At 42.3% G+C, this 27976-nt stretch overlaps 4 protein-coding genes across 8 annotated transcripts; 2 read left to right on the top strand and 2 right to left on the bottom strand.

The window, feature by feature from the left end:
* The first annotated feature begins 391 nt into the window (after positions 1-391).
* pcf11 (PCF11 cleavage and polyadenylation factor subunit) lies at positions 392-10910 on the top strand. Of its 2 annotated transcripts, none has more exons than XM_089016753.1 (17): positions 392-764; positions 3255-3380; positions 3605-3787; positions 3916-4089; positions 4460-5694; positions 5799-5970; positions 6066-6375; positions 6452-6592; positions 6721-7910; positions 8017-8080; positions 8258-8380; positions 8479-8587; positions 8764-8947; positions 9031-9186; positions 9913-10005; positions 10080-10115; positions 10207-10910. In XM_089016753.1, exons 1-17 carry the CDS (start codon positions 531-533, stop codon positions 10429-10431), a joined length of 4755 nt encoding a protein of 1584 aa, XP_088872879.1. In that variant the 5' UTR covers positions 392-530; the 3' UTR covers positions 10432-10910. The 2 variants fall into 2 exon arrangements, with proteins under 2 accessions (XP_088872879.1, XP_088872878.1); XM_089016752.1 differs by having other exon boundaries at positions 6449-6592.
* On the bottom strand, positions 10666-13075 carry ccdc90b (coiled-coil domain containing 90B). Its single transcript, XM_089016811.1, has 9 exons — positions 12939-13075; positions 12721-12840; positions 12439-12542; positions 12248-12349; positions 12123-12164; positions 11979-12050; positions 11853-11906; positions 11332-11446; positions 10666-11203 (listed from the first exon to the last, which is right to left on the bottom strand). The coding sequence occupies exons 1-9, from the start codon at positions 12988-12990 to the stop codon at positions 11148-11150; spliced, it is 717 nt and encodes a 238-aa protein (XP_088872937.1). The 5' UTR covers positions 12991-13075; the 3' UTR covers positions 10666-11147.
* On the top strand, positions 12900-26035 carry alg8 (ALG8 alpha-1,3-glucosyltransferase). Of its 4 annotated transcripts, XR_016117828.1 has the most exons (15): positions 13543-13662; positions 14332-14410; positions 14511-14704; positions 14775-14884; positions 15150-15217; positions 15291-15417; positions 15510-15613; positions 15698-15818; positions 16057-16196; positions 20090-20229; positions 20309-20406; positions 21007-21079; positions 22255-22551; positions 22718-22736; positions 25897-26035. XR_016117828.1 is itself a non-coding variant. In XM_089016799.1 (13 exons), exons 3-13 carry the CDS (start codon positions 14601-14603, stop codon positions 22481-22483), a joined length of 1314 nt encoding a protein of 437 aa, XP_088872925.1. In that variant the 5' UTR covers positions 12900-13013; positions 14332-14410; positions 14511-14600; the 3' UTR covers positions 22484-22606. The 4 variants fall into 4 exon arrangements, 3 of the variants coding, with proteins under 3 accessions (XP_088872925.1, XP_088872924.1, XP_088872927.1); XM_089016799.1 differs by lacking the exons at positions 13543-13662; positions 22718-22736; positions 25897-26035 and adding an exon at positions 12900-13013 and having other exon boundaries at positions 22255-22606; XM_089016798.1 differs by lacking the exons at positions 22718-22736; positions 25897-26035 and having other exon boundaries at positions 22255-22606.
* On the bottom strand, positions 25366-27806 carry guca1d (guanylate cyclase activator 1d). Its single transcript, XM_089016814.1, has 4 exons — positions 27294-27806; positions 26793-26942; positions 26137-26224; positions 25366-26050 (listed from the first exon to the last, which is right to left on the bottom strand). The coding sequence occupies exons 1-4, from the start codon at positions 27489-27491 to the stop codon at positions 25926-25928; spliced, it is 561 nt and encodes a 186-aa protein (XP_088872940.1). The 5' UTR covers positions 27492-27806; the 3' UTR covers positions 25366-25925.
* Between the last annotated feature and the right edge of the window lie 170 nt (positions 27807-27976).

Below are 27976 nucleotides of genomic sequence, written 5' to 3'. Positions count from 1 at the left end.
CAAATAGATATGGAAATAAACTTCAAAGGATCAAACCGAGAAAACGGTCGTTAGCGTTCGAATATGGTCGTCATCATGCATTACAAAACTATCTCAACATGCATCTTCTTATCTAAAAAGACAGAGAACGTCTAACTATTATGAGTATTTTTCAAATGCTCAAACATTTGTTCTTTTTCATTTAGTAAAATAATGTTCATCCATATGGTGTCCGCACTACCGTCTTTTGCGTAACTATTAACCACGCGTCACTATCCCCACTCTGATTGGTGAGTCCTTTTAACTTCTTCCGGAGAAGGAGCGAATGAGAATTAAATACTTGCTTCCGTTTAAATGAAACGAGCCAATTGCAACGCGCTGACACGGTTCGTTTTGTTGACGTAAAAAGGTCCTTAGTCACATACGCCATTTTCTTGTTGGCGTCAGCGAGGAAAAAAAGGCTCGAATAAGGCCGCTACTCAACGACAAGATTTGAAACTTGCTGTTTCGTCGTGATATTACACGAGGAACCCACCTCGCTGCATGAGTGAATGGACTGCCTGCTGCTCAATGCGTACCCTCGCGACAAAGTTGGTGTAGTTTCCCCCCGGTCGAAGATGGACGACAACACGGCGAGGGAAGATGCCTGCCAAGAGTATCAGTCCTCGCTGGAAGACCTCACGTTCAACAGCAAGCCGCACATCAACATGCTGACCATTCTGGCTGAGGAAAACGTCAACTTCGCCAAGGATATCGTCGCGATAATTGAAGCACAAATAAGCAAGGTTTTTATGATAAAAATATTATTTTTGTTTAAATTGATTGTCGCCTGTTTGTGTCGACGGTACCCGTTTGCTAGCTTAACATGGCGTCGGGCGTTAGTTACCCGCAACATGTCGCCTGAGCATGTGTCAGCTTACTTTCCTGTTAGCAACACGTTAAAAATCGTCTCCATTTAAAAGTGAAGTTATAGCTATGCGCTGTTACTTAAGTTAATCGAAGGTTGTTCACTCGGGAATCCCTCGTGCTCCAAACGTTAAGCAAATTCCACCATAAAAAGAAAAACGTGAGTTTTCGACGATAATTTTATCAACTAATGTTCTCGGTGACCTTTAACGCCGCTCTCTTGTTTCGCGTGTCAATTTACACAAAGGCTTAACCGTCGCTGTTTATAGGCCTTCCACGGCTATCGCCATCGAGCAGGAAGTTGTGATTTTCAGTAGATTTAACCATAAATCATGTGCTATGATTAATTTAATGCGATCAAAAATAATTACATAGCAGGATTTAGCACTGGCTTTTGATTGTGGCCGATTTAAGCGGTTATTTGTATGTTAAGTCTTTCGCGACATAGCAATATAGGGAGTAAACGGGATTTTTTTAAGGTGAGAAGTCCAGCCAAAAATTGTATTTACAATACGCTAAATTTCCCATTCTAATTCATGCTAGGTTTGTGGAATACAATTAAACCAGTAACATTGAAATCAACCGAAAACGACACTGCTTTTGCTTGTATAACAGCCAATCATTGCTCGGCCTCGGACATCAGGTGAGCCCTGTATGTTTCCTCTAACCTAAGCAACTTTGTGAGTTGACAGTGTCAAAATGGCCGCTACTTCAGGTGATTAAAACTGTTGAATGTTGCCATTTAACTAATATTTCGAAAACACAATAGTCGTGGCATTTAATTTCAGATGCAATGTCTAAAGTTAAGAAGCCTCTATTAAAGTTGTCAAACAACAAGCCAGTGCATGCCTGCACAGTAACCATAAATATGTTAAAATAACACTTACTACATGGAGTTATATTTTTTAGAATTGGTATGGGCCGAGTTTTTGCTAACATTGTTCGTGTAGTCTAGCAAGTGTCCTCTATATGGAGTAATAATAATACATTTTATTTCTAAGCGCCTTTCAAAACTCTCAAGGACACTTTAGTCACGGAATAAGAACGTTTTTTTCCCTCCGGGTGAGCAACAGCAGCTATTCGCGCCAGCGTTCACTCAACCCGGAAGTAACACAAACTCACACCACTAATGTGAGTGAGTATATAGACAGACAATACAATACATCCTAATTTATATAGCTCTTACACAACAGTGCAGTTGTAACAAAACGCTTCACATGAACATGAAACATGGGCAGTTGTGCAATCTTAACGACTTTCCCCATGCACTCCATGTTGTTTGAGACAAACACTTTATTACATGAAGCCGTTCTAGGTGAAAGAGAGCCTCCTTTTCATCAGTGGATCAGATAGGTCATTGTGAAATGTGCATAAACAAGGTGTAATAAACAGCTTTCACCTTGAGGACAGCACAAGTAATGATTACCCAATTCCGCAAAGTCAATATTGTCATTGTTTTTTTTTTTTATGGTGGATTTCTGCCTCCATGGTTGTGTAATTGAACGTTCACTGTGTTCTCGCAGTCCGGAAATAAAACATGCTCCATGAGACCACAGTGATGTTTTTTTTCCACCACCCCCCCTTATTAATGTGATAAATGGGGATTTTAAAAAATTAGTTGGACAACAATTTTCGGCTTTTACTTAAGTAAATGTTAGTCAGTGGCTTGCCTTAGTGCTCATTCTTGATGCATGACGTAACAAGTCTCATTTCACTCGCGTTTCCCCTGCTTTTATCTGGGAGTGATTTTTTTAAACTGTTCTTGACTGGCTAAAATGTTTAATAATAAAAAATATGAAATGTGCTTTTTGTCATTTTTTATTTCCCAGTGTAATTTATTGCTACGAGTCCGGTTCCTTTTTACTTATGGTGTTGAACAACATTCCAAAGATGCAGCGGGGTTAAGTCATAGATTTGAGTCACAGCTGCTTTAAAACACCTCCCGAAATAAATTTTTTTAGAGTCATCATTTTTATTTTTATTGAATATTTTTGGGATGACCGCAAAGTGACAAGTCATTGGGTGTGGAGCTGAAGACTGATGCCACCAGGGTAAAGTACAGAGAGTGCTTGGTTTATGGGAATGCACTCTCTGGAGGTAAACTGGCTCATGGATGCAACATCTTTTTTTCCCCCTGCCCCTGCAGACATTTTTCCTCCTTGACTCTGGTCAATCAACTTCCACTTGATGTGGTTTTCAGAGGAAGATTTTATCTTTTTGAGGATGGTGCAATGTGGATCTTCACCTTTTCCACACCCACATATGGACTTGATTATTGCACCCCCCTATTGAGCATTTTGCATTTGTTCTGAAATGTTACTTCTAACCCCTGTTGTGTTCTAAACTTGTTGAGTTTTCTATCACTCTAGGCCCCAGCAGCTGAGAAGCTTCCAGTTTTGTACTTAGTGGATTCCATAGTGAAGAATGTTGGAGGAGAATACCTCGCGGTGTTTGCTAAAAACCTAATCACTTCATTTATATGTGTCTTTGAAAAGGTACAGTTCTTCTTGATGCCTCATTGCATTTATGAAAACTGAATCACTTGTAGTGGCCACAATCGTTGCTTTCTTTAGTTTTTAGCTTGCTGCTATGTAGTGCTTTGTTAGCAGTAAGAATGATGTGTTAGGATTTTAAACATTTTGTCTGGCAATTGCTGCATTTTGTATTGAGCTTATGAGTTCCAAGTAGCTGTGTACAAAGCAGTGTACTATGTTCATAGGTGGATGAGAACACTAGAAAGAGTTTGTTCAAGTTGCGATCAACATGGGACGAGATTTTCCCTCTGAAGAAATTGTACGCGCTAGACGTACGTGTCAACTCTGTGGATCCGGCGTGGCCCATCAAGCCTCTGCCGCCTACAGTCAATGCCAGCATCCATGTCAACCCAAAGTTTTTAAAACAGGTGTGTGCACAGAAAAGTTCATCGCCCATTGGGAAAATTCCATTTCGGCGTACTTGGATGGAGTGGACTTTGTTCTTCAGCTAAACGTGTCATTTCTGTCCCCTATACGTCCGGTTCCTGTACTCTAGTCCGAGGAGACACCATCTCGGCCTCCCCCCACACAACCGCCTCCGCCAGTAATTCAGTCCAGTTTGACTCAAGAGCAGATGATCAGACAGCAGCTGTTGGCCAAGCAGAAGCAGCTTCTTGAGCTTCAGCAGAAGAAGATTGAACTGGAACTGGAGCAGACCAAAGCGCAGTTGGTAGGCAAACCATTAAGAATCCGAAAAGGCGTATTTTGATATTTCTGTGCTTAATATTTTATTTTTCTTTGTGGTATGTTGACCTGAGAAGAAAATACATGTTATGGTAGACATCAAGCTCTAAAGCAAGCAAGCGTGCATTGCTAAAAGTATGTACTTATTTATATCAAATGTGTTACAGGCTACCTAAACATCGGGGTATTTTTTTACGCTTACATTTATTTAAGAGCAAAAAGAACTGCGGGCTGGGTGTTATTACCCTACCATCGATTTACAGTGTTAGGTTCAGTATTCGAACCACCATATTTTCAAGTAGTGTTTCCTTTATGTCAGTGTGAGTTAGTTGCAATGGAATGTTATCATGTTGCAGGTGGGAGGGTTTTCATTATTATCACCAACCCCAGTACCACTCGTCACATCACCAAAGCCAGTTGGGCAACCTACCCCTGTGGTTCGGCCCTTGATTGCACCTCAGCCTCCTAGTGACCCGAAGTTACCCACTAGAGACCCGCGTCTGAACCGTATAGGACCCCCAGGACCTTTGAAAAACATAGATCATCCTACTGAGAGGAAGGAATCCCCTACTACAATAGTAACTCCTGTTGTAATGCCCGAGAAACGAGCAGCTGAAAAAACATTTCATTTAGAAAAGGCACACATCCCAAGAAAGGATGAGAATCTCAACACCAAGTCTCCTCCAATGACTAAAAATGTTCAGATTAAAAACAAGCATCACGAGGTTGAGAGCCACAAATCTACAGACACCTTAAAGAAAGACCCCCGGTTGAAGAAACGTGGACTGGACAAGGCCGGAGATAACAAAGATGATGAGCAAAAGGAGAAGAAAAGATGCAGCGACAAGCGAGATGAGTCGCCGCGGGATACAGAGCTGCCAAAAGCCTATAGAGGAAGGCTGCAGAATGGCCTGGTGACCAAACGTGAAAACAGTGAGTCTCTGCAGAAGGTCGCCGGCAATGCCCGATCACATGCCAGGAAGCGCACGCGCTCTAGGTCCAAGTCCCGCTCTCCGACCTCTCCGAAGAGAAAAGGCAGAAGGTCCCCCAAAAGCAGAACCAGGAGAAGCTCCTTATCACCGTCGCCATCGCACAAGGCAGCAAAGCCCCGTAGAGTCAGGGGTGATGAACCAGTGCATGGAAAGAATACACGAGATGATCGATCGGCACCCATGAAAAACCAGGCGGAGGGAAGCCGCTCAAAGACGCCAGTGGACGAGCGCAAGCCTGCAACGGATGAGCGCAAGCCTGCAACGGACGAGCGCAAGCCTGCAACGGACGAGCGCAAGACTGCAACAGACGAGCGAAGGACTACAACGGATGAGTGTCACACCAAGATGCCAGCGGACGAGCAACGCTCCAAGACTCCGGCGGACGACCGTCGCTCCAAGACTCCGGCGGACGACCGTCGCTCCAAGACTCCGGCGGACGACCGTCGCTCAAAGACGCTGGCGGATGAGCGTCGCTCCAAGACGCCGGCGGACGACCGTCGCTCCAAGTCCAGAGAGTCTCCACGGAGCCACGACGGAAGCAATAACCAGGCTAAAGATCCTCCTTCCCGCTGGAGGAGTGGCTGGGATGAGAACAAACAGTAAGTCAGACCATCATCTTGACCATTGTCCGATCTGCCGTTAAAGTTGGATGGCTGATGCTTACAATTACTTTTTCTGAATTAAACTGTCTTTGCACTTTCAGTCAGAAGCCTGGAGAATCTCACACAAAACCGGGTCCCCAGAGGCACAAAATCTACAACACTCCGACCCGACCGACCACCCCCCGTACCCCGAAACACCGTCTCAGTGTGGATGCTAACCTTCAGATACCCGAAGTCCTCAACTCTGCGTCCAAGAAAGACTTGCTCAGAAGAGTATGTCTACCTATCTAAAAATAGTGCCAACATACAAAGGGCTAGTTGTAGTTTTTTGTCAACTTAAATAACGACTTGCGTTTTGATATCTGCAGGCAAGCAAGAGCTTGGAGAGTGGTGAGATTTCACAGGAGGACTTTCTGAACATGGCCCATAAGATCAAGAACTTCTTCCAGTATCGGGAGGAGAAGCAACAGCATCCAGAAAATTGGGACGCTGCCGCAAACTTTCCTCCCAGGAACACATTGATGGATACGCCTCCTGAGACCTTGGACCAAGCTCAGTTGACTTACTTTGAGCACAAGTCCAAGCTGAGGAAGACGCAAGTGGCGCACCGCGCCGCCGGGGAAGGCTGGGACGATTTTGCAGAATGTGAAGGGCCAGGCCGGGGACCACGGGATCAAGGTGAACAATTGATTTGTTAAAGTCATCAGCCATGATGTTTTCAAGGTGTCATTCTAAAGTTGTTTGTTGACAGAAGAGAGGAGAAGCACAGAACGTGAGGAGCCCAGACCTGCGCTCACCCCCATGATAGAGGAGTACAACCATGGCAAAGAGTTCCCCGCGCTTAAATCTCTGCCAGGCCTCCGCTTCAGGAGAAGGGCTGACCCCAGAGAGTCAAGTGAGTGGATGTCATGCATTGGGTCATATTGTTCTGAATGGTTTGAATCGGTCAAGGGCAAAGCTTTTGGCACATATTCGATGAGGTGATGTAACATTTTGCTCTTGCTTCATATTTTTTCCTCCCAGGTGGAAGAGAGTGGAACTCTCCCTTGACTGAGCGTCAACGCGAGGAACAGAAGAGCGGCTACAACGCGCCGCGGCGGTACGCCCCATCAGCCGAGTCCAGGCACCCTGACCCACGGCGTCTGGATGGACCCTCCCACCCTAGCGGTCTGCTTCTCAGGAACTGTCCGAGCCCGTGTGCTCTGGAAAACCCGCTGACGGTGTTTGAGCGTGAACGCCTTTCACCGCTCCATCAGCAGGACATGGCGGACATGAGTCCCGTTGCGCGTTTCGCGAGTCCCAACAGTGAACACTCAGATGACGGGCCACTCCCTCCTCAACCTCTCCTCCCTCCTCAACCTCTCCTCGCTCCTCAGCCTCTCCTCGCTCCTCAATCTATCATCCCGGGACCTGTGCTTGGCACGCTGTTGTCTAATATTCATCAGTCACATAATTCCCCAGGACATACTCCTCCGCACGAAGGTGGCCTCCCACCTGCCTGTTTTGACTTGTCTAGACCAAACCCTCCTGGCTGGTACAATGAGCAATCGCACTTTGAGGGTCTTCATACAAGCGTGCCCATTCATCACAACATCCCCGAGAGGTTTAACGGACCACACATTCCACAGGGACCATTGAGAAGCATGGACAATATGGGCCACTTTGACGGTCCTTTGGGCCCGCAGGTTCCCCAGAGGTTTGATGGACCGGGTCCTGGGCACTTTGAAAAAGTAGTCCAGTGCTTTGACAACCCGCTGGGTCCCAGTCCTGTACCAATGGGCTTGCAGCAGCAGCCAATGCCCTTTGAGAACCCCGCGTTGCGATTAGAAGGCTCTGCCGTTCCAATATGTTATGAGGTTCCCGGGCAGCCGGGGCCGCGGTTTGACCTACCTCCTCAGGGCCTGCACTTTGACGGCCCACCCAGCCAGCAGGTTCCTGGGAGGTTCGAGACTCCACTCGGAATACCGATGCGACCGATGCTTCATCCCATGTACGATAACAATATCCCTCCTCATCAAAACTTCCCGATGGCCCCGCAGCCATTCCCGGAGCCCATCAACCCTCAGTTCCACCCTGGCCCAATGGCATTCCCCGCACAGCCGAACCTGCCGCCCGCAGCGAACTTCAACATCCTGCCCGGGGCTCAGTTCAGCCAGCCAGGCACCGCCCCCTTCTTCAACCCCGCCGTAGCTTCAGTCAACATGCAGCCGCCGGTGAGTGCAATATTACTTTGACCCTCCCAAAAAAGAACAACAACCAAACATCAGTATTACAATTCTAGCCTTTTGCTGTGCTCATGTTGCTTGTTTTTGCTCTTAGGTGAACCTGTTGAACATGAACCAATCTTTCCTGCCCCAGAACCCAGCGCCTTTTGCACAGCCAGGTGAGATCACAAAGATGCTCGTCACAATCATTGTACCGATTCGTTGGGACTGTAAAGTGTCCTTGAGAGCTTTGAAAGGTGCTGGAAATAAAATGTATTATTATTACCGAAATGGTAAAACATCATCAAGTATTTCATAGTGCATCTAACAAAAAGCTCGTCTTTGTTTCCCCGCAGCCCCCCAAATACCCCCAACAGAGAACCACTTCGGTCAGGTTGACGTCAACGACTTGCTTTCCAAACTCATCTCCACTGGCATCATCAAAGGGTCTCAGCCCGACACGACAGCCCCCACCAGTGGTCAGTCCTCCATTCTCAAGTGCATTCTGTTATCTACAAACGGTAAGAAATGCCATTTTATTCATTTTAGCCCCACCCTCTCTCTTTTCTTCCCCCAGAGTTACCTTTAGCAGCACCAGAGGTGCCTCCTGTAGAGGAAGAAGAGGACGAGGAGGTGGAGGATGATTTCCCCGACCTCACCAACTTCAAGCTGGATGACATGAAGCAGTGAGCTTTTTGACAATTATACAACACAATTTACTACTTTCCTAAAATGGTGTTTGCTCAGAGAACTGTTTTTCAACACAGTTTGCTCCATTTAAAATGGTTTAAAGTGTCCTAAACACATTCATCATCTCTAGCCGGCCTTCAGTAGATTAAATCTATCACTCCTGCATTGACAGACGTTACGAGAGTGTAGTGACCAGGCTGTACTCGGGGAACCAGTGCTGCTTGTGCAGTATGAGGTTCACCGCCGCACAGACTGATCTGTACGCGGACCACTTGGACTGGCACTTCAGGCAAAACCATGCTGGCAAGGTGGTCGGCAAAAAGATCACACACCGCCGCTGGTATTACGGCCTCACGGTAAGAAATCAACCACTCTCTTTTATGGCTTTTGGTTTGGTTATGGGTGTGTGACGTTGACCCCCACCCCCCCCCACCTGCAGGACTGGATCGAGTTTGAGGAGATAGCTGACCTGGAGGAGCGAGCCAAGAGCTTGTTCTTTGAGAAGGAGAATGAGGAGGAGGTACAGAAGAACCAGGCGGCGGCCAAAGAGAAGGAGTTTCAGAGCGTCAAGGCCGCTAAAGACCAAGTTGCAGAGGTGGGTCCCCTGACTAGCGTCTCTTAACACTCAAATGAAGTCATTTGCATAATGCACTTCTTGGCCATTGATATGGAACGAGAAAATCTAAGTTTGCCGTAACTGAGGGTCCTTTTAACATCTTTGCACCAAGGCACAGACTAGTGAACTTTCCTCTTGTGGGGATAAATCAAGAAATTTATTGTCTAAAATCAGAAAGTTTTGCGGTATTTTGTCATGCTTAACTCATTCACTGCCATTTATGAATTTATTTGGGAAATGAAAATATGACAAAAAGCATTATTCCCGAATTTGTTCAGGTTGTTTTTTCTTATTTGGGTGCCGATAAAGCACTGGTCATGGTCTCTGGCAGTGTTTTTTTTCCTTTCCACAAGGGGCAGCATTTCCCTTTTCTCCATGTTAGCGCTTTGTTCCAGCTTCAGCTCTTGTTAAAGCGCTATATAATAAACCAATATGTTTGTATTCCATTGTATTTTGGACAGCCACTCTCTTTTCAAGATCATATAACTCCTGATACATATAATTTAGGAATTAACTTAATTAACTTAATCAAAGATGAGAGACTAAGGTTTCTTACGCTGCATTGAATGTTTATGAAGTCCTAAAACTCAATATCCCATGGGTCCTGGAATTCGAGTGACAATGATAAAAACCTTGGCACTGGAGTTGACACATTTTTGCACATCGTCTGGCAGCGAATGAGTTCTAAATCTTGTCTGTCAACAGTTGTGCGAAATCTGCCAGGAGCCTTTTGAGACATACTGGGTGGAGGAAGAGGAGGACTGGTTCCTCAAGAATGCCATTAAAGTGGACGAAAAGGTAAGGGCTAATGTTTTACACACATTCCACTCACTGATTCCTCACTTTATGCCAACTTTTCTCTTTGTTCCCAGAACTTTCATCCTTCCTGTTTTGAGGACTATAAAAATGTGAGTATTAAAAGCAAGGATAATGTTACCCCCCCCCCCCCCCCCCCCCCCCAAAAAAAAATGTTATTTGACCCACGATCGTTCCTCGCAGACATCTTCGTACATGGATGCAATGCCATCGCCCAACAAGGTGCTCAGTGAACACCCACTGGGCACTTTAATTAAAGCAGAGGAAGATGACAATTCTCAGTGTTGCACCTTTGAGGCATCAATCAAGCAAGAAGCTGATCCTCAGGAAGGTGAAGGCGAGCATCCAGCTAAGGAGCAAAAAGAAGAGGAGCCGCTTTTAAGCGACTTAAAATCAGATGAGAACTAACTGTGAGCAGCTTCTCGGCTGCGCTTTTTCTTTGTTTTGAAGGAAAAAGTCTTCGGTTGGTCGGCGATTTAACTTGAATACATTTTGGTATTTGTGCCGAGCACTTGACACTGCTGCTGCTTCGATACGTGAAATTTTTCATTTTCAGGCTTAACGTGTACATGATTTAATTTATACATTAAAGTATTTTTGGAGACTGGCGTACCAGTGATTTGAATGAAGCAACTGGTCTAAGTTGTAGTTTGAATAACTCCCCGTTTGCACAAGTTGACGATGGGCAGTTGCAGGGGTTCAGTTGTTTATGGCCACGATGAAGGTAAGGATTCCATTTCGTCTGTGGAAGATCACAAGTTGCAGGCCACTTATCGCCATTTTTTTTGTGTTGAGTTTCAATAAAGGTTCGGAAACTTTTTGTGTGATTGTTCTTCGGTTTAATTGTTCTGACTTTGAAATTAAAATAAAGGTGTGGTGAATTTAAACAGTCTCATCATTGTGAATATGTTCTCATATACTTCTTCCAAAACTTGTTTAGGATTTTACTTTAAAAAAAATGTTTTGCAACTTATTAATGTCATACTTTCCATTAAAAAATTGTCAACTAATTTTCACAATGATGCTGAGGTAAAATAACTGATAACTGAAGCGTCCACTTGAGGAAAAAGTATTAAGTCTTTACAACTGGTACCATTTTTAGGCTAATTAATATGGCATGCTTGTCACCTCCACAGCCGATAAACCCCCAGAGAAATGGCTAGGCAGGAAAACACTGTCGCTATGGAAAGAAACAACATAGGGATTAAAATACATACTTTCTACTAATACAATTACTAAACATAATACCACAGGTAATATTTCGGACAATTTTTAAAATTAAAAAGGTATCACACAGACAACTGATACCTGCGAGGTAGCGAATGGTCTGCAGCTTGAGCGACTCCAGGATGGTTTTTAGTGAAGCCACCCGCAGGTCCATCTTCTTGCTCGTCTCCATGTTGTCATGTTCTAGCTCGGCTCTCTAAACCACATCAGCATAATAAACATGTTAAACTACAAAGAATATATCATAACATCAAAAAGTAGGCAACACGGCTGGGATGCTCCACACATGAGAGGCCAGATTCAAAATACCCACAAGTGAGGCATTACATCAGGGGTGTCAGTCATTTTTTGCTGCGGGCCACATTATAGTTCCGGTTTCCTCTCTGGGGCCGTTATGAATTTGGAGAAGCTATTAAAAAGGGTTTAAAATTTGAAGTAAAAAATAATGACTGTTAATGTGTTTGACATGGGACAATTTTGGTTGTGACTTTAGCAAGCATCATGAAATTTCACTAGTTAGATTTGCTTTCGCCGGCCAAACAAAATGGTGTGGCGGGCCGGATTTGGTCCCCGTGCATTACATGTTCTTAATTTACATTTACCTTTTGATGAAACTCTGTGTTGGCCTCCATTAGTTTCCTATCTTGTTCTGTGAACTGAGAGGGAACACGGTCAAGTAAGTACACACACGGTTGCACACAAGCATACACACATCCAAGCAAGCTCACCATGTCAGAAACACGGCTTCTCTCCAGGTTGATGTCCAGCTTGGTTTCCGCTCGAACTTTTTCACTCTCCTCCTGGACAGACAAACACAAATACATTTTTATTACCTGTATCACACACACACATACACACGCGTTACCACTCACTTTTAGTTGATTCAGCAGGTGCTCCAGTTCTCGCTTCATCTTCTGCGAGGCAAATATAAAGAGTATTTTATACTCAATCAACCACTGTCCAACATGGAATCAATTAATCTGCTGCTAAGTCATACTATATTCTCAGAGCGCAGGTTAGCAAAGTCACTCTTCTCCAGAATCACCATGTCCTTCCTGATAGCATCCAGATGGGCCATGATCTGCTGCAGCGCAATTTCCTGCAATTAGATTTTATTTTATTCATTTGTCATCCAGGATAGTGAATGCCACAGCTTCTCAAAGCCCGAGCATTGGCATTTCCCCCCACCTGATGCGACTTGGTCACCATATCTTTGTAGACAATGTCCATGTTGGCCGTTGCCAACGTCACCAGAGCGGATACGATCAGCTCAGCCTGACGTTTGTCCAAACCTGGAGTGTGAGAACATGCGATTCATTTCTGGAGGTGGCATCCAGAAGTCTCAAATAACACCATGAAAAAGTGATGTCCCTTTTTTATTGTTTTTATTATTTGGCAGATCGCTAGAGTGGTCATAAAAGCGTTTAACTGTTATGACTGTCTCCTTGTCCCATCAACAAGTTCCCTCACCACTACGCGCTAGCTCCATCACCATGGCGTGGGAGTCGAATGTGAGTTTTCGCTGTTCCAAGGGCGTTAATTCAACTTTTCTCACGTCAAAAGTCGCCATCGGAGTACCGACATGGAGCCCTGTCACACAAATACAATTTAAGCAGATGGGAAGACGTGCAAGGACAACATGGAGATACTGTATGCACATCGTTTTTAATTGTCCCTCATCGAGTTACCTCTCCACTTTTGGACCCGCCGCAGCGTCCAGCGCCGCAACAAAGTGTTCATTCGACCGCGTTGTGAGTTCCAACGTAAGATGAAAAAAAAAAATAAAAAGTATGGACATTAAAAGTTACAATTCCTTGTTTTGATAAAACCCGGATGTAAAGAGCGGAAGTGCTGATATTATGAGTCTGGAAATATTTGACTTCTAATGCAATTAATTATTACAAAACACTTATTAATTAAAGCAGAACACTCCAAAGTATCAGACAGTTTGTGGACTCAAAATATATATATTTTTTTTAAATACCGGCGTTGTGCATCGTCGTGTAATTTAATCCGTACTAAATGGAGGGCACATTTATTGGAAATTAATACAGTACTGTCTTCTCCCTTCGTGTATGCAAGGTGCGCGTAATTTTTCCCATTCAACTGTCCAATATATTACTGTTTTTATTTATATTTTGTGCGTACATTTTACCTGCTTCGCTGAATACACAATTGGTCACTATTTCAATGCCGATGGATTTTTATTTAAAATCTAGCATATATTTATTTAAATGCGTTTAAGCAGGACCGTCCCAAAGAGAACGTAATCGCTTATATTTACTTTAAATAAAGTTTCTTTATTCAAATCTTTGGAGCCGTCATGGCAGCCACCTCGGTGGAAAGACAGAGCTGGTTTCCATCGTTAGCTCTGGGGGTTTCCCTGCTCAAAGCTCTGTTCACGAACGCCTAGTGAGTCGACTATCGTTTAACGGGAAACGGGGAAACGAGTGTCTGTGTGTGTGGGGCGGTTGTGGGGGTAGTTCATTTGAGCCATACGTTTGGTTTAAACACCACCAGGGTAGTCTGTTAGCATCCGGCTAGCACAGACTGACTGACTTGATTTTACATTCGGACACCCATATGGTTTAGTTCGTTCTCGAATGTGAAATATGTAAGTCGAGTGTAGGTTTTTTAAATTAAATATTGTCACGCGAATAGTATGTTACTGCAAACAAAGAGACAACAAAAAGATGTCGCTCTTTCAGCTTAATTTTAGTTAATAAGTGGACATAAATCGGAATGCATCGTTGATTTTCACTTGAATCTTGAAATCTAAGTAAATATTTAAACGGGAACCCCTTGGACATGAATGTTGAACACAATAACACCTGCTTGTACCTTTAACACATCATATGTTGGTCCCATTCTAAGGGCCAAATCGATGGGGTGTGTTATATATCACAGCATTATACCCTTGACAATGTCATCATGTTTGTCCATTTCTTAACAGTACCATATATAAATGTAACATTAGTGTACTTTTAGATTATTTTATTTAGACCTTCATGGGATATTGCAGAAAAAAATTGTAATATGTCATGTGATTTTATTTTGCTGACTGTTTATTTGTGTGTATAGTCACTCCACAGACTTCGAGGTGCACAGGAACTGGTTGGCCATCACACATAACTTGCCATTGTCCAGGTGGTATCATGAGGTGAGTTTAAAACTTTTTTAATTCTTTGTCCTTTTAAACGTTGGTCCTGGGATGTAATTTGTACAATGTATTGCATTTGTTTTTGGCCTCTTCCTTGTAGAACACATCAGAGTGGACTCTGGACTACCCGCCACTTTTCGCCTGGTTTGAATTCAGCCTTTCCCACATTGCTCGGCACTTTGACAACAAGATGTTGGTAGTGACCAATCTGAACTATGCCAGTCCAGCTACCATCCTCTTCCAGAGACTTTCGGTCATCTTTACTGACTTGCTTTTTTTCTATGCCGTCAGAGAGTAAGAATATCTGCATATATTTGTGTATTTAGTAGATGGTGAACCTGATAACGTGGTGTCTTGTGTGTAGGTGCTGCAGGTGTGTTTGTGACCGGAAAGGTACCCGAGACATCTTTATGAATCCGTCTTTTGTCTTGGCGGTGCTGCTGCTCTGGAACTTTGGCCTTCTCATTGTTGATCGTATCCTTCAACCACAATATCTCAGCCTTGAACTTGACACATTCCTGCTCATGAGAAGAGGGGTAGAGAACCGAAGAGAAGTGGCAGCATATTCGGTTGTCAAAAGTGAAACAAAGTGAGAGACTAGATGCATATAAGGTGCTTAACCGAATACGAGAGCAAAATGAGGAAGTCGCTGAACTGATGTCTATGATGCGGTCTTATCCGTTTTCAACCATGAAAGCAGTTTAGATGCTCACTGTGGTTCCTTCATGCCATTTCTCAGATATTCATTTTCAGTACAACGGTTTCCTCTTTGGTTTCCTGCTGCTGTCTGTCGCCAAACACTTGCAGGTAAAGCACTCAAAATAGCCTACTTACTCTGTATAAAGTCCATTCGTGAACCTAATTCTCCTGCCTTGAATAGTCTCAGCACCTGCAGGGAGCACTGCTTTTTGCCATCCTCCTCAATCTGAAGCACATCTACCTGTACGTGGCTCCGGCATACGGCATCTTCCTGCTTAGGAGCTACTGCTTCACACAAGATGATCATGGTCTGGCATAAAAAAACATTCAACGCACACATGCTGTTACATGAAAACTGAATTTGGCCCAGATTCTGAAAATCCTGTGTTTTTGTCTGCAGATGGCTCCATAAGATGGAGGAGCTTCAGCCCGCTTCGCCTCCTCGCCCTCGGCAGCATCGTGGCGGCCGTGTGCGCTCTTTCCTTTGGCCCGTTTATTGCCATGGTGAGTAGACCCGAATGAGAACAAGCACTACAGAAAAATATATTATCCCGACTAAAAAATCACTATGTTTTGTACATTTTGAAGGGTCAGCTTCCACAAGTGCTGTCCCGCCTCTTCCCCTTCAAGCGAGGCCTCTGTCACGCTTACTGGGCGCCAAACATATGGGCCCTCTACAATGTCGTAGATAAAAGCCTGGCCACTCTGGGTACGAATGTAAACATTGTGCATCCTCTAAAAAAACAAGAACAAAATAAAAAATGCAAGTTGTGAATATACATTTCCCTGACAAAGGCAATCAAATCAATTTTGGTTCTGATTGTCCAGCTGCTGTGTAAATGCACAATGGCCCGCTTATGCGTTTTGTCTCCGTAAGTTCCAGTTTGTTACGCCAGTTTAGTGGAAATCCAAAGTAAAGCCTGTATAATTATTAATCTTATTTGCAGGTGTTTGCTTGAAGCTTCTGAACGAGACGACGCTGCCACGTGCCTCCATGACGGGTGGGTTGGTTCAAGAGTTCCAGCACTCTGTCCTTCCCTCTGTGACTCCGTCCATCACAGTGGTCTGCACTCTGTTGTCCATAATGGTCAGTCTTACTTTTACTTTTCAATTTCATCTTCATTCTAATGCCCTGGACTACAAAATGTGTCTTTTGACGACCCAGAAAGAAAATATGGAATTTTGAAAATAAGTATTTTTGGCATTACAGAATCATAGATGAATTAAAAAGTCAGACTCTACTTTTGTTGTCACAATGGCGGTGACGGCAAAAAACATGCGAATGATTGTTAAAGGACAACCGACGTCTACGGACAAGTTGTGTCCATAATTTGTAAAATGTCTTCAAATGACTTTTACTGAGCGTATTTTACAAAGATTCCACCGCATATAGCTATATTTTACGTTTTAAAACTCGCGCTGAATATTCCGGAAGTCTTGTTTTTGAGTTGGTGATGAGTCTGTACGTTACGTCACTGAAGGAACGCCCCTGACCGAAAAAAGGACACATTGTAGCATTCCTTCCATCACGTCAATGTATTTTGCTGTACTTTGGTCTGAAAACCTCATGTAAGACCAAAAAGAGGCAGAAGAGGCCGACAAAGCTCCATGTAAGGAATTAATCAGCCTGTGGAAACGGGCTGATTAATTCCTTACACGGCTTTGTCGCCATTTTCTGCCTTTTTTGGGTGCAACATTTCCCATCCCTGATGCCTCAAAATGACATGGAATGAATTCTTTAATCGATTGCAAACATGTATGCTTTCTTCTTCAGAACGATTTGAATCATATTCATAACTGGATGAGTAACAAGAAAGCATATTCTCCGAATCTGAAGCCATTGTTTTGATTCTCCAGCAAGGCAAGACGGCTTGCCGTGACACCACGAACATGGGGGCTCGAGCTTCTGAAACTGGCCACTTCCGGTTTCAAATTGAAGTACTTTTTAGTCACTTTAAGTCATTTTTGTTGGTGTTTTGCATTTGACTAAAAATATAATACTGCGTGTTTTGGGTATTTTAAATGCTATAAAACATTTTTCTGATGTCAGTTAGGAAACAAAAAAGTGATGTTGGTTGTCCTTTAAGGCTCGAAAAGCCTTACCAAACATGTGATTTTTTTTTCTTACTCAGCATTGTCGTTTATTTTTGGCAAAAATGCCGTACATGGTCGTTTTTTTTACTCTATGAACGGCTCACTTTACATGTTTCTTTTCAGGCGGAAAATGCCTTCCATGGTGTTTTTTTTTTCGTCTAAAAACACCATACTATACATGGTGGAGTTTTTTTCGGGCTAAAAATTCCTATACATGGTCATTTTTTTCATGCTAAAACACCTTACTATACATGTTTTTTTCCAGGTCAAAAACACCTTACTATCTATACATGGTCATTTTTTTTCAGGTCAAAAACGCCTTATTATACATGGTCGTTTTTTTCGGGCTAAAAATGCAAAAACGCCTTACTATACATGGTCGTTTTGTTTCAGCTGAAAACGCCTTACTATACATGGGCGTTTTTTTTTTCAGCTAAAAACGCCTTACTATACATGGGCAGTTTTTCGGGGGGCTAAAAATGCCTTACTATACATGATTGTTTTCTTTTTCAGCCAAAAATGCCTTACTATACATGGTCGTTTTTTTGGCCCAAAAACATTTTACTATACATGGTGGTTTTTTTTCATGCTAAAAACGCCTTATTGTACATGGTCGTTTTTTTTTTTTTTTTTCAGGCTAAAAACGTCTTGCTATACATGGTTGTTTTTTTCGGCCCAAAAACGTCTTACTATATATACATGGTGTTCTTTTTTCATGCTAAAAACGCCTTATTGTACATGGTCGTTTTTTTTTTTTTCAGGCTAAAAACGTCTTGCTATACATGGTTGTTTTTTCGGCCCAAAAACGTCTTACTATACATGGTGTTCTTTTTTCATGCTAAAACGCCTTGTTATACATGGCCGTTTTTATTCGGGCTAAAAACGCCTTACTATACATGGTAGGTTTTTTTCACACTAAAACCGCCAAAAATGCCTTACTATATATGGTCGTTTTTTTCATGCTAAAAACGCCTTATTATACATGGTCGTTTGTTTTTGGGGCTAAAACACCTTACTATACATGGTGTTTTTTTTCAGGCTAAAAACACCTTATTATACATGGTAGTTTTTTTTTTCAGGCTAAAAACGTCTTCTATACATGGTGTTCTTTTTCCATGCTAAAACACCTTATTATACATGGTCGTTTTTTTCGGGCTAAAAACGGCTTACTATACATGATAGTTTTTTTTTTCAGCCAAAAATGCCTTACTATACATGATTTTTTTTTCAGGTCAAAAACGCCTTATTATACATGGTTGTTTTTTTCGGGCTAAAAACGGCTTACTATACATGGTCTTTTTTGGGGACCAAAAACGCCTTATTATACATGGTCGTTTTTTTCAGGCTAAAAAGCCTTAGTATACATGGCCGTTTTTTTTTTTTTCAACGAAAAATACCTGACTATACATGGTTGTTTTTTTTTCCGGCTAAAAAAAGCCTTACAATACATGGTCGTTTTTTTTTTCAGCCAAAAACGCTTTACTATACATGGTCGTTTTTTCGGCTAAAAACGCCTTACTATACATGGTCGTTTTTTCAGCCAAAAACGCCTTACTATACATGGTGGTTTTTTTTCTGCTTAAAAACGCCTTACCATACATGATTGTTTTTTTTCTGGAAAAAACGCCTTACTATACATATTTTTTTTTTTCAGGTCAAAAACGCCTGGTCGGTTTTTTTTCATGCTCAAACCGCCCAAAATGCCTTACTATATATGGTCGTTTTTTTTATGCTAAAAACGCCTTTTTATACATGGTCGTTTTTTCAGCTCAAAAATGCCTTATTATACATGGCCGTTTTTTTCATCCCAAAACGCATTACTGTACATCAGAGGTGTCAAAGTCATTTTTTGCCGCGGGCCACATTGTAGTTATGGTTTCCTCTCGAGGGCCGTTATGAATTTGGGGAACCCATTAGAATGTTTAAATCCCTTCAAATATTACATATAGAGCACACAGCAAATTAATGAATAACTCGTTTTCAAATCTGAAGTCAAGAATAATGACTTTTATTGTGGTTGACATCCAAAAATATGAAATTTTGGCTCAGATTTTAGCAATCATCATGGAATTTAACAAGTTTGATTTGCTTTCGAAAAATGCCTTACTATACATGGTCTTTTTTAGGGACCAAAAACGCTTTATTATACATGGTCGTTTTTTTTCATGCTAAAAACGCCTTCCTATACATGGTCTTTTTTTGGGACCAAAAACGCTTTATTATACATGGTCGTTTTTTTTCATGCTAAAAACGCCTTCCTATACATGGTCGTTTTTTTTTTCAACGGAAAATACTGACTATACATGGTCGGGGTTTTTTTCGGTTAAAAACGCCTTACTATATACATGGTCGTTTTTTTTTCTGCTAAAAACGCCTTATCATTCATGGTCTTTTTTTTTGGCAGCCAAAAACGCCTTACTATACATGGTCGTTTTTTTCTGACTAAAAAGCCTTGGTCTACATGGTCGTTTTTTATTTATTTATTTATTTTTTTCATGCTAAAAACGCCTCTCTGGTTGTTCTTTTTTTTTTCATGCTAAAACGGCTTCCTATACATGGTGTTTTTTTGGGGCTGAAAACACCAAAAAGGCCTTTCCTTACCTGGTCGTTCAATAAAGTTTGAAACAAACTCTGCAGAGTAGATGGCTGAGACCTGGATTTGAACCCTTCTCCTCCCCATTACAAGCCAACACAGGATCCAGTCAACCACCGTGGCAACGTTGTTGTCTTTATTTAAATAAGGACTCAAAAATGTCTTTATTTTCAGCTTGCCTTCGTCAAAATTGACATTTTTTTCTATTAAAAAAATATCATAAAAAAACTTTTTTGTTTTTGTTTTTTTGAGCTCTACTTGACGCACTTGTCCGTTTGTGCGTGACTGTTAAGCCAGCTTTGGCGTCCATCTGGAGGCGTCCTCGTGGAGCTCGAGGATTCCTGCGTTGCCTGCTGCTCTGTGCGCTCGCCTCCTTCACGTTCGGCTGGCACGTTCACGAAAAAGCCATCCTTATCGCCATCCTGCCACTCAGGTGCTTCATTGACTCTTATTTTTAAATCTAAATTGCCATTTAGAGATTAAGTTTGCACTTTTTTTTGTCTCCAATGCAGTCTGTTGGCAGTCGAGAGCAGAGAGGATGCGAGGATCTTCTTAATTCTAAGCACAGCGGGTCATTACTCGCTGTTCCCACTAATATTCACCACGGCAGGTACATTGTCAGCCAAAATTTCATGCAGAATAAGACCAGTGTTATTTTTCTTAAAAAAAAAACAAATGAACAGATGAAGTCATTTACTGCCAGACAATGTGTCAAAAATGTGTCCACTCTAGTGCCAGGGTTTTTGTCATTGTCACTCAAATTCCAGGACCCACAGAATATTGAGTTTTAGGACGACATAAACATTCAATGCAGCGCAAGTAATCTTAGACTTTCTTTTTTAATCAGAAAAAAAAGTTAATTCCTAATTTATATGGGTCTGGTGTTATCTGAGCTTGAAATGGGGGTGGCTGTACCAAATACAATACAATACATCTACATTGGTTTATATAGCGCTTTATTTAAACAGCTGAAACTGGAACAAAGCACTAACATGAAAAAACGGGAAATGCTGCCCCCTTGTAGAAGAGGAAAAAAAATTGGCAGAGGTGATAGAAGACAACAGGAGGTCGCCAGCGCTTTATCGGCACCCAAGCAAGAAAAAACAAAACCCGAACTAATTCGGGAATGGCGCGCTACGTCCTATTTTCAAATCCTGAATAAATTTGTGAATGGCAGTGGATGAGTTAATGGCCGTTGTTTTTTTTCCAGAGTTGCCCATCAAATGTGCACTGATGCTGATGTTCACCATCTTCTCTTTCGCTGCTCTTGGAAAACTCTACAGGTGAGACAAACAAGCAAACAAACAAACAATATATAAATAAACGAATTAATATATAAATAAACTTTACTCGCCTCTCATTGCGCTTCTCTGCTCAATCCGTTATTTTTGTCAACCTTTCTTGGAATATTACAAGTTTATTCTGGAGGTTTTTTTTTTAATTGCAGTGATACCTTGGTTTACGAACTTAATTGGCTCCCAGACAGAGTGTGTAAGATGAAAAGTGTGTATCACAAAAATTAATTTCCCATAGGAAACCATTAAAATGAGAATAATCCGTTCTCAGGTCCCCATAAAACTTAATTTTCTACTTTCTAATTTTCTAAGCCTTAAAACTACACAAAATATACTTTATTTTATGTATAATAAATGTGCTATGGTATTATAATTAAAAAAATAAACCATACTGTATAATAAAGTCATTTTATTTACCTTTGTGATGGTCGTTGATGGCTTGATGGAATGGAGTGGCCGGCTTCATCAGCATTAAACATTTGATGAGGAACGTAACCTTCTTCTTTCACCATCTTGAGGAATGACCCCTTGTAGGTGCTTTCTCTGTGATAATTGTATCTAGTTCTTCATCAATTGTGATCTGTTTAGCTGGGTTGATAGCTTTTTGCATCAAGTGTACAGATGGCTTGTGCAGGTTGTTTGTGGAGCCTGATTGATGGGATATTTTAACCTTGCAGTCTACACTCTGCCGTTGAACTATCAAAGTTGAAACTCTCACTGTCGGCTGCCGGTTTCTTTAATGTTTAAACCACTCCCGCCCCTCACTGCTGTGTTCTTGACCAATCACGTGGCTTTAACCGAAGACTGGGGGCGGGGAATAGAGGACAAAAACAGTCGGGTGCCATTTTGTTGTTAGAAGAATGGGCTTTCGCTAACGATACATAAAAAAGTTTGTATGCCAAGGTAATGTTCGTATGTCAAAGTAAATTTTTCATAACTGTAACGTTCGTAAACCGAAAAGTTCGTAAGCCAAGGGGTTCGTAAACCGAGGTATCACTGTATAGTTTTACAACTTTTTCTCACAATGTCCCACGTGTTTCTTAAAAAAATAATGATTATATTATTCATGGAATTTTTAATTATCTGCACAAGCTAAACTGCAAATAGCACAAAAAATACTTCATGTAGAATATTGCTGACTGTGTACTGTTGTCTCATTTCAGCGGGCAGGGGTCTTTGCTTCACCCCCTGGAGGTGGTCTACCTGTCAGGTCTTGCCGTAGTGGCTGTCGCCTGCGAGCTTGTCTTTCCTCTGTCGCCGTGGCAACAAAGGCTTCCCTTCCTCCCGTTGTTGGCCACGTCCGTGTACACAGCGCTGGGCGTCTGCTACTCCTTCTTGCGTCTCTATGTCACGCTGCTGCGGCAAGACAGCGGAAAGTCCAAACAGCTGTGAGAGACTGGGTCGAGGGTTCGATTCCTATGCTGAAATGTGAAGTTTGTTGGGTAACAAAGCAGGACTGCAGGAATTGTTTCCCTGAAGGGAGCAATAAAGTTGCTGCAGTGATGCTAACATTGATTCAGTATGTGTTAGGCTGTTTTTTTCTGGCATCGGGACGCAAAGAGAATTGGTGCTGACGACGGCCACTAACTTCAGCTTCAAGCGGTTTTAAGGACGCGGATAAACAGCGAAACAACTTTCAGTCACGGTGAGTAAAACAACAGAGACATTCAGAGGTTTTTTTTTTCTTTTATATGGTAAGGCAACACAAACTCATAAGTTCCAATGATCTCATTATCAGGACTTTCACTGTAAGAAAGCAATTGCACAAATCAGCATTTTGTACAGACGCTAGCCTGTAACTCAGCAGGCTAGCAGCTTAGCACGGTTCGTTCTCATTTTATAATAATAACAACAAAAATAATAATAATAATAATAATAGGGCGGCCCGGTAGTCGAGTGGTTAGCACACCAGCTTCACAGTGCAGAGGTCGCCAGTTCGCGTCCCGGTCCGGCCTCCCTGTGTGGAGTTTGCATGTTCTCCCTGGACCCGCGTGGGTTTTCTCCGGGTCCTCCGGTTCCCTCCCACACTCCAAAAACATGCATGGCAGGCAGATTGACCACTCCAAATTGTCCCTAGGTGTGAGTGTGAGAGTGACTGTTGTACGGCTTTGTGTGCCCTGCGATTGGCTGGCAACCAATTCGGGGTGTCCCCCGCCTCGTGCCCGAAGACAGCTGAGATAGGCTCCAGCAACCCCCGCGACCCTAATGAGGAATAAGCGGTACGGAAAAATGGATGGATGGATGGGTAATAATCATAATACATTTAATTTCTAAGCGCCTTTCAAAACTCTCAAGGTCACTTTACAGTCACAAGATCAGTTTTTCTGTGGGTGAGCAGCGGCAGCCATATGCGCGAGCATTCACTCAACCCGGAATAACTCAAATAGATAGAAAGTTAGCTCGATAACTAATAAATAGCTAGCTAGATAGCTTATAGATAACTAATAGCTAGCTAGCTTATAGATAGAACATATATAGCTTGCTGGTTAGCCAGCTAGCTAGCTAGGTAGCCAGCAACTCTGTCAATTCGTGGCGTTTTCGTCTCGTTGACTGAGATCGCGGTTGTTTGAGCTGGAAGAGGAACGACTGCGTTTTTGCTTTCCTACCCAATCGATCAATTTTACACAATTTCTCCTATGAATGTGCCCGAGATTAGGCAACCGGTTATACTCGGTTAGCACTGATTTCAACCAATTAAAACAACTTAATATTGATGCTAAAAGAACAGCAGATTTTTTACAAGTTGTCAGTTAGCTTAGCAATAGCAATGATTCTAACCAATTCAAGTGACTATTAAACATGTTAGCGCCGCCAAGTTGAATTTGAAGTGCACTGTGATTTTAACCAGTTCAACAAATCTTATGATGTCATTTCTACCTATTTCATGCACTTAATTTGTAAGTTTTTTAGCTTATGTTAACAGGGTGTGTAGCTATTTCTCCAAGAGAATCCCAATTAGATGGCCATGGATGACAATAAATTCAGATGTTTATTCACATCTAATGTCTAAGATACCTTTTTGTCTTTATTTTCGTGAAAAATGAATTCAAATTGATCAGACTACTTGTTGGAAGGAAACAACTCCCAGCATGCACTGCAAAATGTTGACACCAATTATGTTTAAGAGACTGACATAAAAAATGTCCACCAGCAGGAATCTGAATTTTTATTTTATAGATTAGATATAATGTTTATTCAATTATTGATCTAATGTTTATTCAATTATTCAGTTATTGGTGTTAGGCACAATTTTAACACAATATAAAACAAAGTGATAATCATTGTAATCAAATATTTATAGAGTTGATTCTTTTCAAAGAAGCTTTGATTGTGGCTCTGGAGTATTAAAGTGATTAAGAAAGTAAAATGCTAGTTTGGATTTTTTTCTTCTGAATAACAGATTTCAGGGGCGGCCCGGTAGTCGAGTGGTTAGCACAACGGCTTCACAGTGCAGAGGTCGCCGGTTCGCGTCCCGGTCCGGCCTCTGTGTGGAGTTTGCATGTTCTCCCCGGACCCGCGTGGGTTTTCTCCGGGTCCTCCGGTTTCCTCCCACACTCCAAAAACATGCATAGCAGGCAGATTGACCACTCCAAATTGTCCCTAGGTGTGAGTGTGAGAGTGACTGTTGTATGTCTTTGTGTGCCCTGCGATTGGCTGGCAACCAATTCAGGGTGTCCCCCGCCTCGTGCCCGAAGACAGCTGAGATAGGCTCCAGCAACCCCCGCGACCCTAATGAGGAATAAGCGGTACGGAAAATGAGATGAGATGAGAACAGATTTCAGACTACGAGGCACTAAATCACTGACGTGACTATGTAAAGTTAATTCAGATATTAATTTTACTGTATGGGCAGAGAATTCACTGCAATATTTTTTGGGGGGAAGGTCGCAATTGTGTATACAGTGATACCTTGGCTTACGAACGTTAAATTTATGAAAATTTTACCTTGGCATACAAACTTTTTTCGTGATACACACGCAGCTGCCTCAATGACTGATGTGTCGTTTGTGAACGAGCCCGTTCTTCTAACAACAACATGACAGCCAACTGCTTTTATTCCTCTATTCCCCACCCCCAGTCTTCAGTTAAAGCCACGTGATTGGTCAAGAACGCAGCAGTGAGGGGAGGTGGTTTAAACATTAAAGAGACAGGCAGACGAGAGTTTCAACTTTGATAGTTGAAAGGCAGAGTGTAGACTGCAAGGTTAAAATATCCCATCAATCAGGCTCCACAAACAACCCGCACAAGCCATCTGTACACTTGATGCAAAAAGCTATCAACCCAGCTAACAGAACACAATTGATGAAAAACTAGATACAATTATCGGAGAGAAAGCACATACAAGGAATCATTCCTCAAGATGGTGAAAGAAGGTTACGTTCCTCATCAAGTGTTTAATGCTGACTCCATTCCATCAAGCCATCAACGACCATCACAATGGTAAATAAAAAGACTTTATTATAAAGTACAGTTTATTTCTTCAATTATAATACCATAGCACATTTATTATACATAAAATACATACATAGATAAAATAAGGTATGTTTTGTGTAGTTTTAAGGCTTGGAAAATTAGAAAGTAGAAAATTATGTTTTATGGGGACCTGGGAATGGATTATTCTCATTTTAATGGTTTCCTATGGGAAATTAATTTTTAGGATACGCACTTTTCACCTTACACACTCTGTCTGGGAACCAATTAAGTTCATAAGCCAAGGTATCACGGTATTTGTCAAAATGAGATGTCAGGACTGCAATTTGTTGTTGTTGTAGTTGTTGTCCACCTGCAAATATGTTCCATCACAGACAAGCCTTCGCGGGTCATTGTCTGCCGCTCACGACCTGATACCCTGAACAATGATGAGCAACACCGGCGTTAAGTCCATCAAGTTCTTCAGCATGTCCATAATGTCTGGGTGATCTTTGGCTCCCTCGATGAACTCCTCCAGGGTCAACTCACCTGCGCAAATGTGTTCGGTAGGTATAGCTTAGCATAGTAGCAGGAAAAGGATCACTTTGTTTTTTGTTTTTTTTCATATACTTTACCTTCCCCCTTCACGTCGATTCTCTCAAATATTAGAGTGACGATCTCCTCGGGGTCAATGTCTCTGTTGCGTGTGATATCCTGGATTGCCTGTAGGGAGAGACAGAGATATGGTGAACACAAGCCATTACGTTTTAATATGAATAATAGTAATACATAAATAAATAATGATTAATAATAATAATATTGACAACGATTGTCGCAAAGATGATAATTATGATTATTATTGCTACTCACATCATCATTTTAAAGTAATTTATCATCAAAAATAATGTTTCTGGTGGCTGTATAGATTTATAAGTAAGTGCTTAAATGTTTCATCGGCGACTTGAATCTTCATCGCAGAGTTAGGAGAGTTTACGCTGGAATGTCAAAACTAGGTCAGGGTCAGTGGACCCGGTTTGTGCCACATCCTGACGCATTGCTCTGATTCAGCAGATTAGCACGGGCCTTCTTCACACTTAATCCGACAAAACGCCCCAAAAATAAATTTGAACGGAGTTCTTTTGACAGCGTAGTTAAGCCAAAAAAGTCTGTTTTAAGATATTTCTATGAATCTGAAAGTGAGGCGGAAATAAGGTTTTTGTTATGTCGAGTTATTTTCTAAAAAAGCACACTAAGGGTAAAGTTTCGACATGGTATTGTGCACCTTAGTTACCGAAAAAATAGTCTCCAACTCCTCCTTGTCAATTTTTCCATTTCCATCCTGGTCAAAGAGTTTGAAGTACCATTTCAGCTTCTGGTTGATTTCCCCCTTCAGCATCAAACTGATGGCAGCGATGTATTCCACAAAGTCGATATAACCATCCTGTTGGATGAAAAGGTGTCAGTTCCCAAAAAAGACTTGAGCTTGAACAAAAATTGCTGGCCCTTTCTTTGTACTCACTGCACCCGGAAGGCCCTTAATCACCCTTGTCTTGACCCTGAATCCAATAGACTCATTGCCAGGATAATGGCTGTGCACGCTATCACTTTTAAAGCCAATTAGCCAACCAGCAAACAGAAAGCTTCGTACGTAATGGCAAAAGTATTTGACATGACAGCAAATGGAGACAGTATATTTAGCACGATATTTGCAACCGCCGGCCACCAACAACCAACTGCCCGATTTCACGCGGCCTTCCGCGGCTCAGTCAGAGTTAAAGCAGGATTGGCTCACCCCGTCCATGTCGAAGGTGAAGAAAACCTGGTCCACGTAGCTGTTGGCGTTCTCCGTCATACCCTTCAGTCCCAAGATGGTCTTCAGTTCGAATAACGTGATGAGACCCGACGGCGAATCTCGCATGAATTTGTTGTACCAGTGGTGCATGTCCTCGGCGAGGATGTCATCCAGGTTGGAGCCGTGATTGCCCATCATCCAAACCAAAAGAAGAGTATCTTCTGCCACCGGTGAAGATATTAAACAGTCTAGCTACAAATCTAACTGCTGCTTTTTAGGGGAAAATGCACAAAAAAAAAAAAAAAGAGTCCATGGCGGCGGGGCCAGGAAGATCCAAGATGCTGCAACGGCCCCACATGAGTGATGTTGCAGGCAGAGAGCAAACTTCAGGAGTCTGTAACCCTCTTAGGTCTTGGAACGAGACTAAAGAAAGCTCACGAAATAAAACCTCTAATGGGATCAGGTCGCCATGCTGCGATGACCTTTGATCTTTTACCTGTTCCAGTCCTGATTACATAACACCCTCACCTGGGTCAGACGGAGAGGTCCTCCCCCATCCCCTAGCGCACCGCCCCCACTGGAAACCCTCGTGAGTCAGCAAAGATTTAGTTGGGACATCAACAAGGTTGATCCAAGGTAAGTGGAGCTTGGTGTCACCACCTTTTCACCTTTAATCCGAATGG

This window comes from Hippocampus bargibanti, linkage group LG16 (assembly GCF_051943395.1).
Source record: "Hippocampus bargibanti isolate YZ-2025 linkage group LG16, ASM5194339v1, whole genome shotgun sequence".
NCBI lineage: Eukaryota > Metazoa > Chordata > Actinopteri > Syngnathiformes > Syngnathidae > Hippocampus > Hippocampus bargibanti.
The sequence above is the reverse complement of the archived record's forward strand: the minus strand, read 5'-3'. Positions and strand labels throughout refer to the sequence as shown.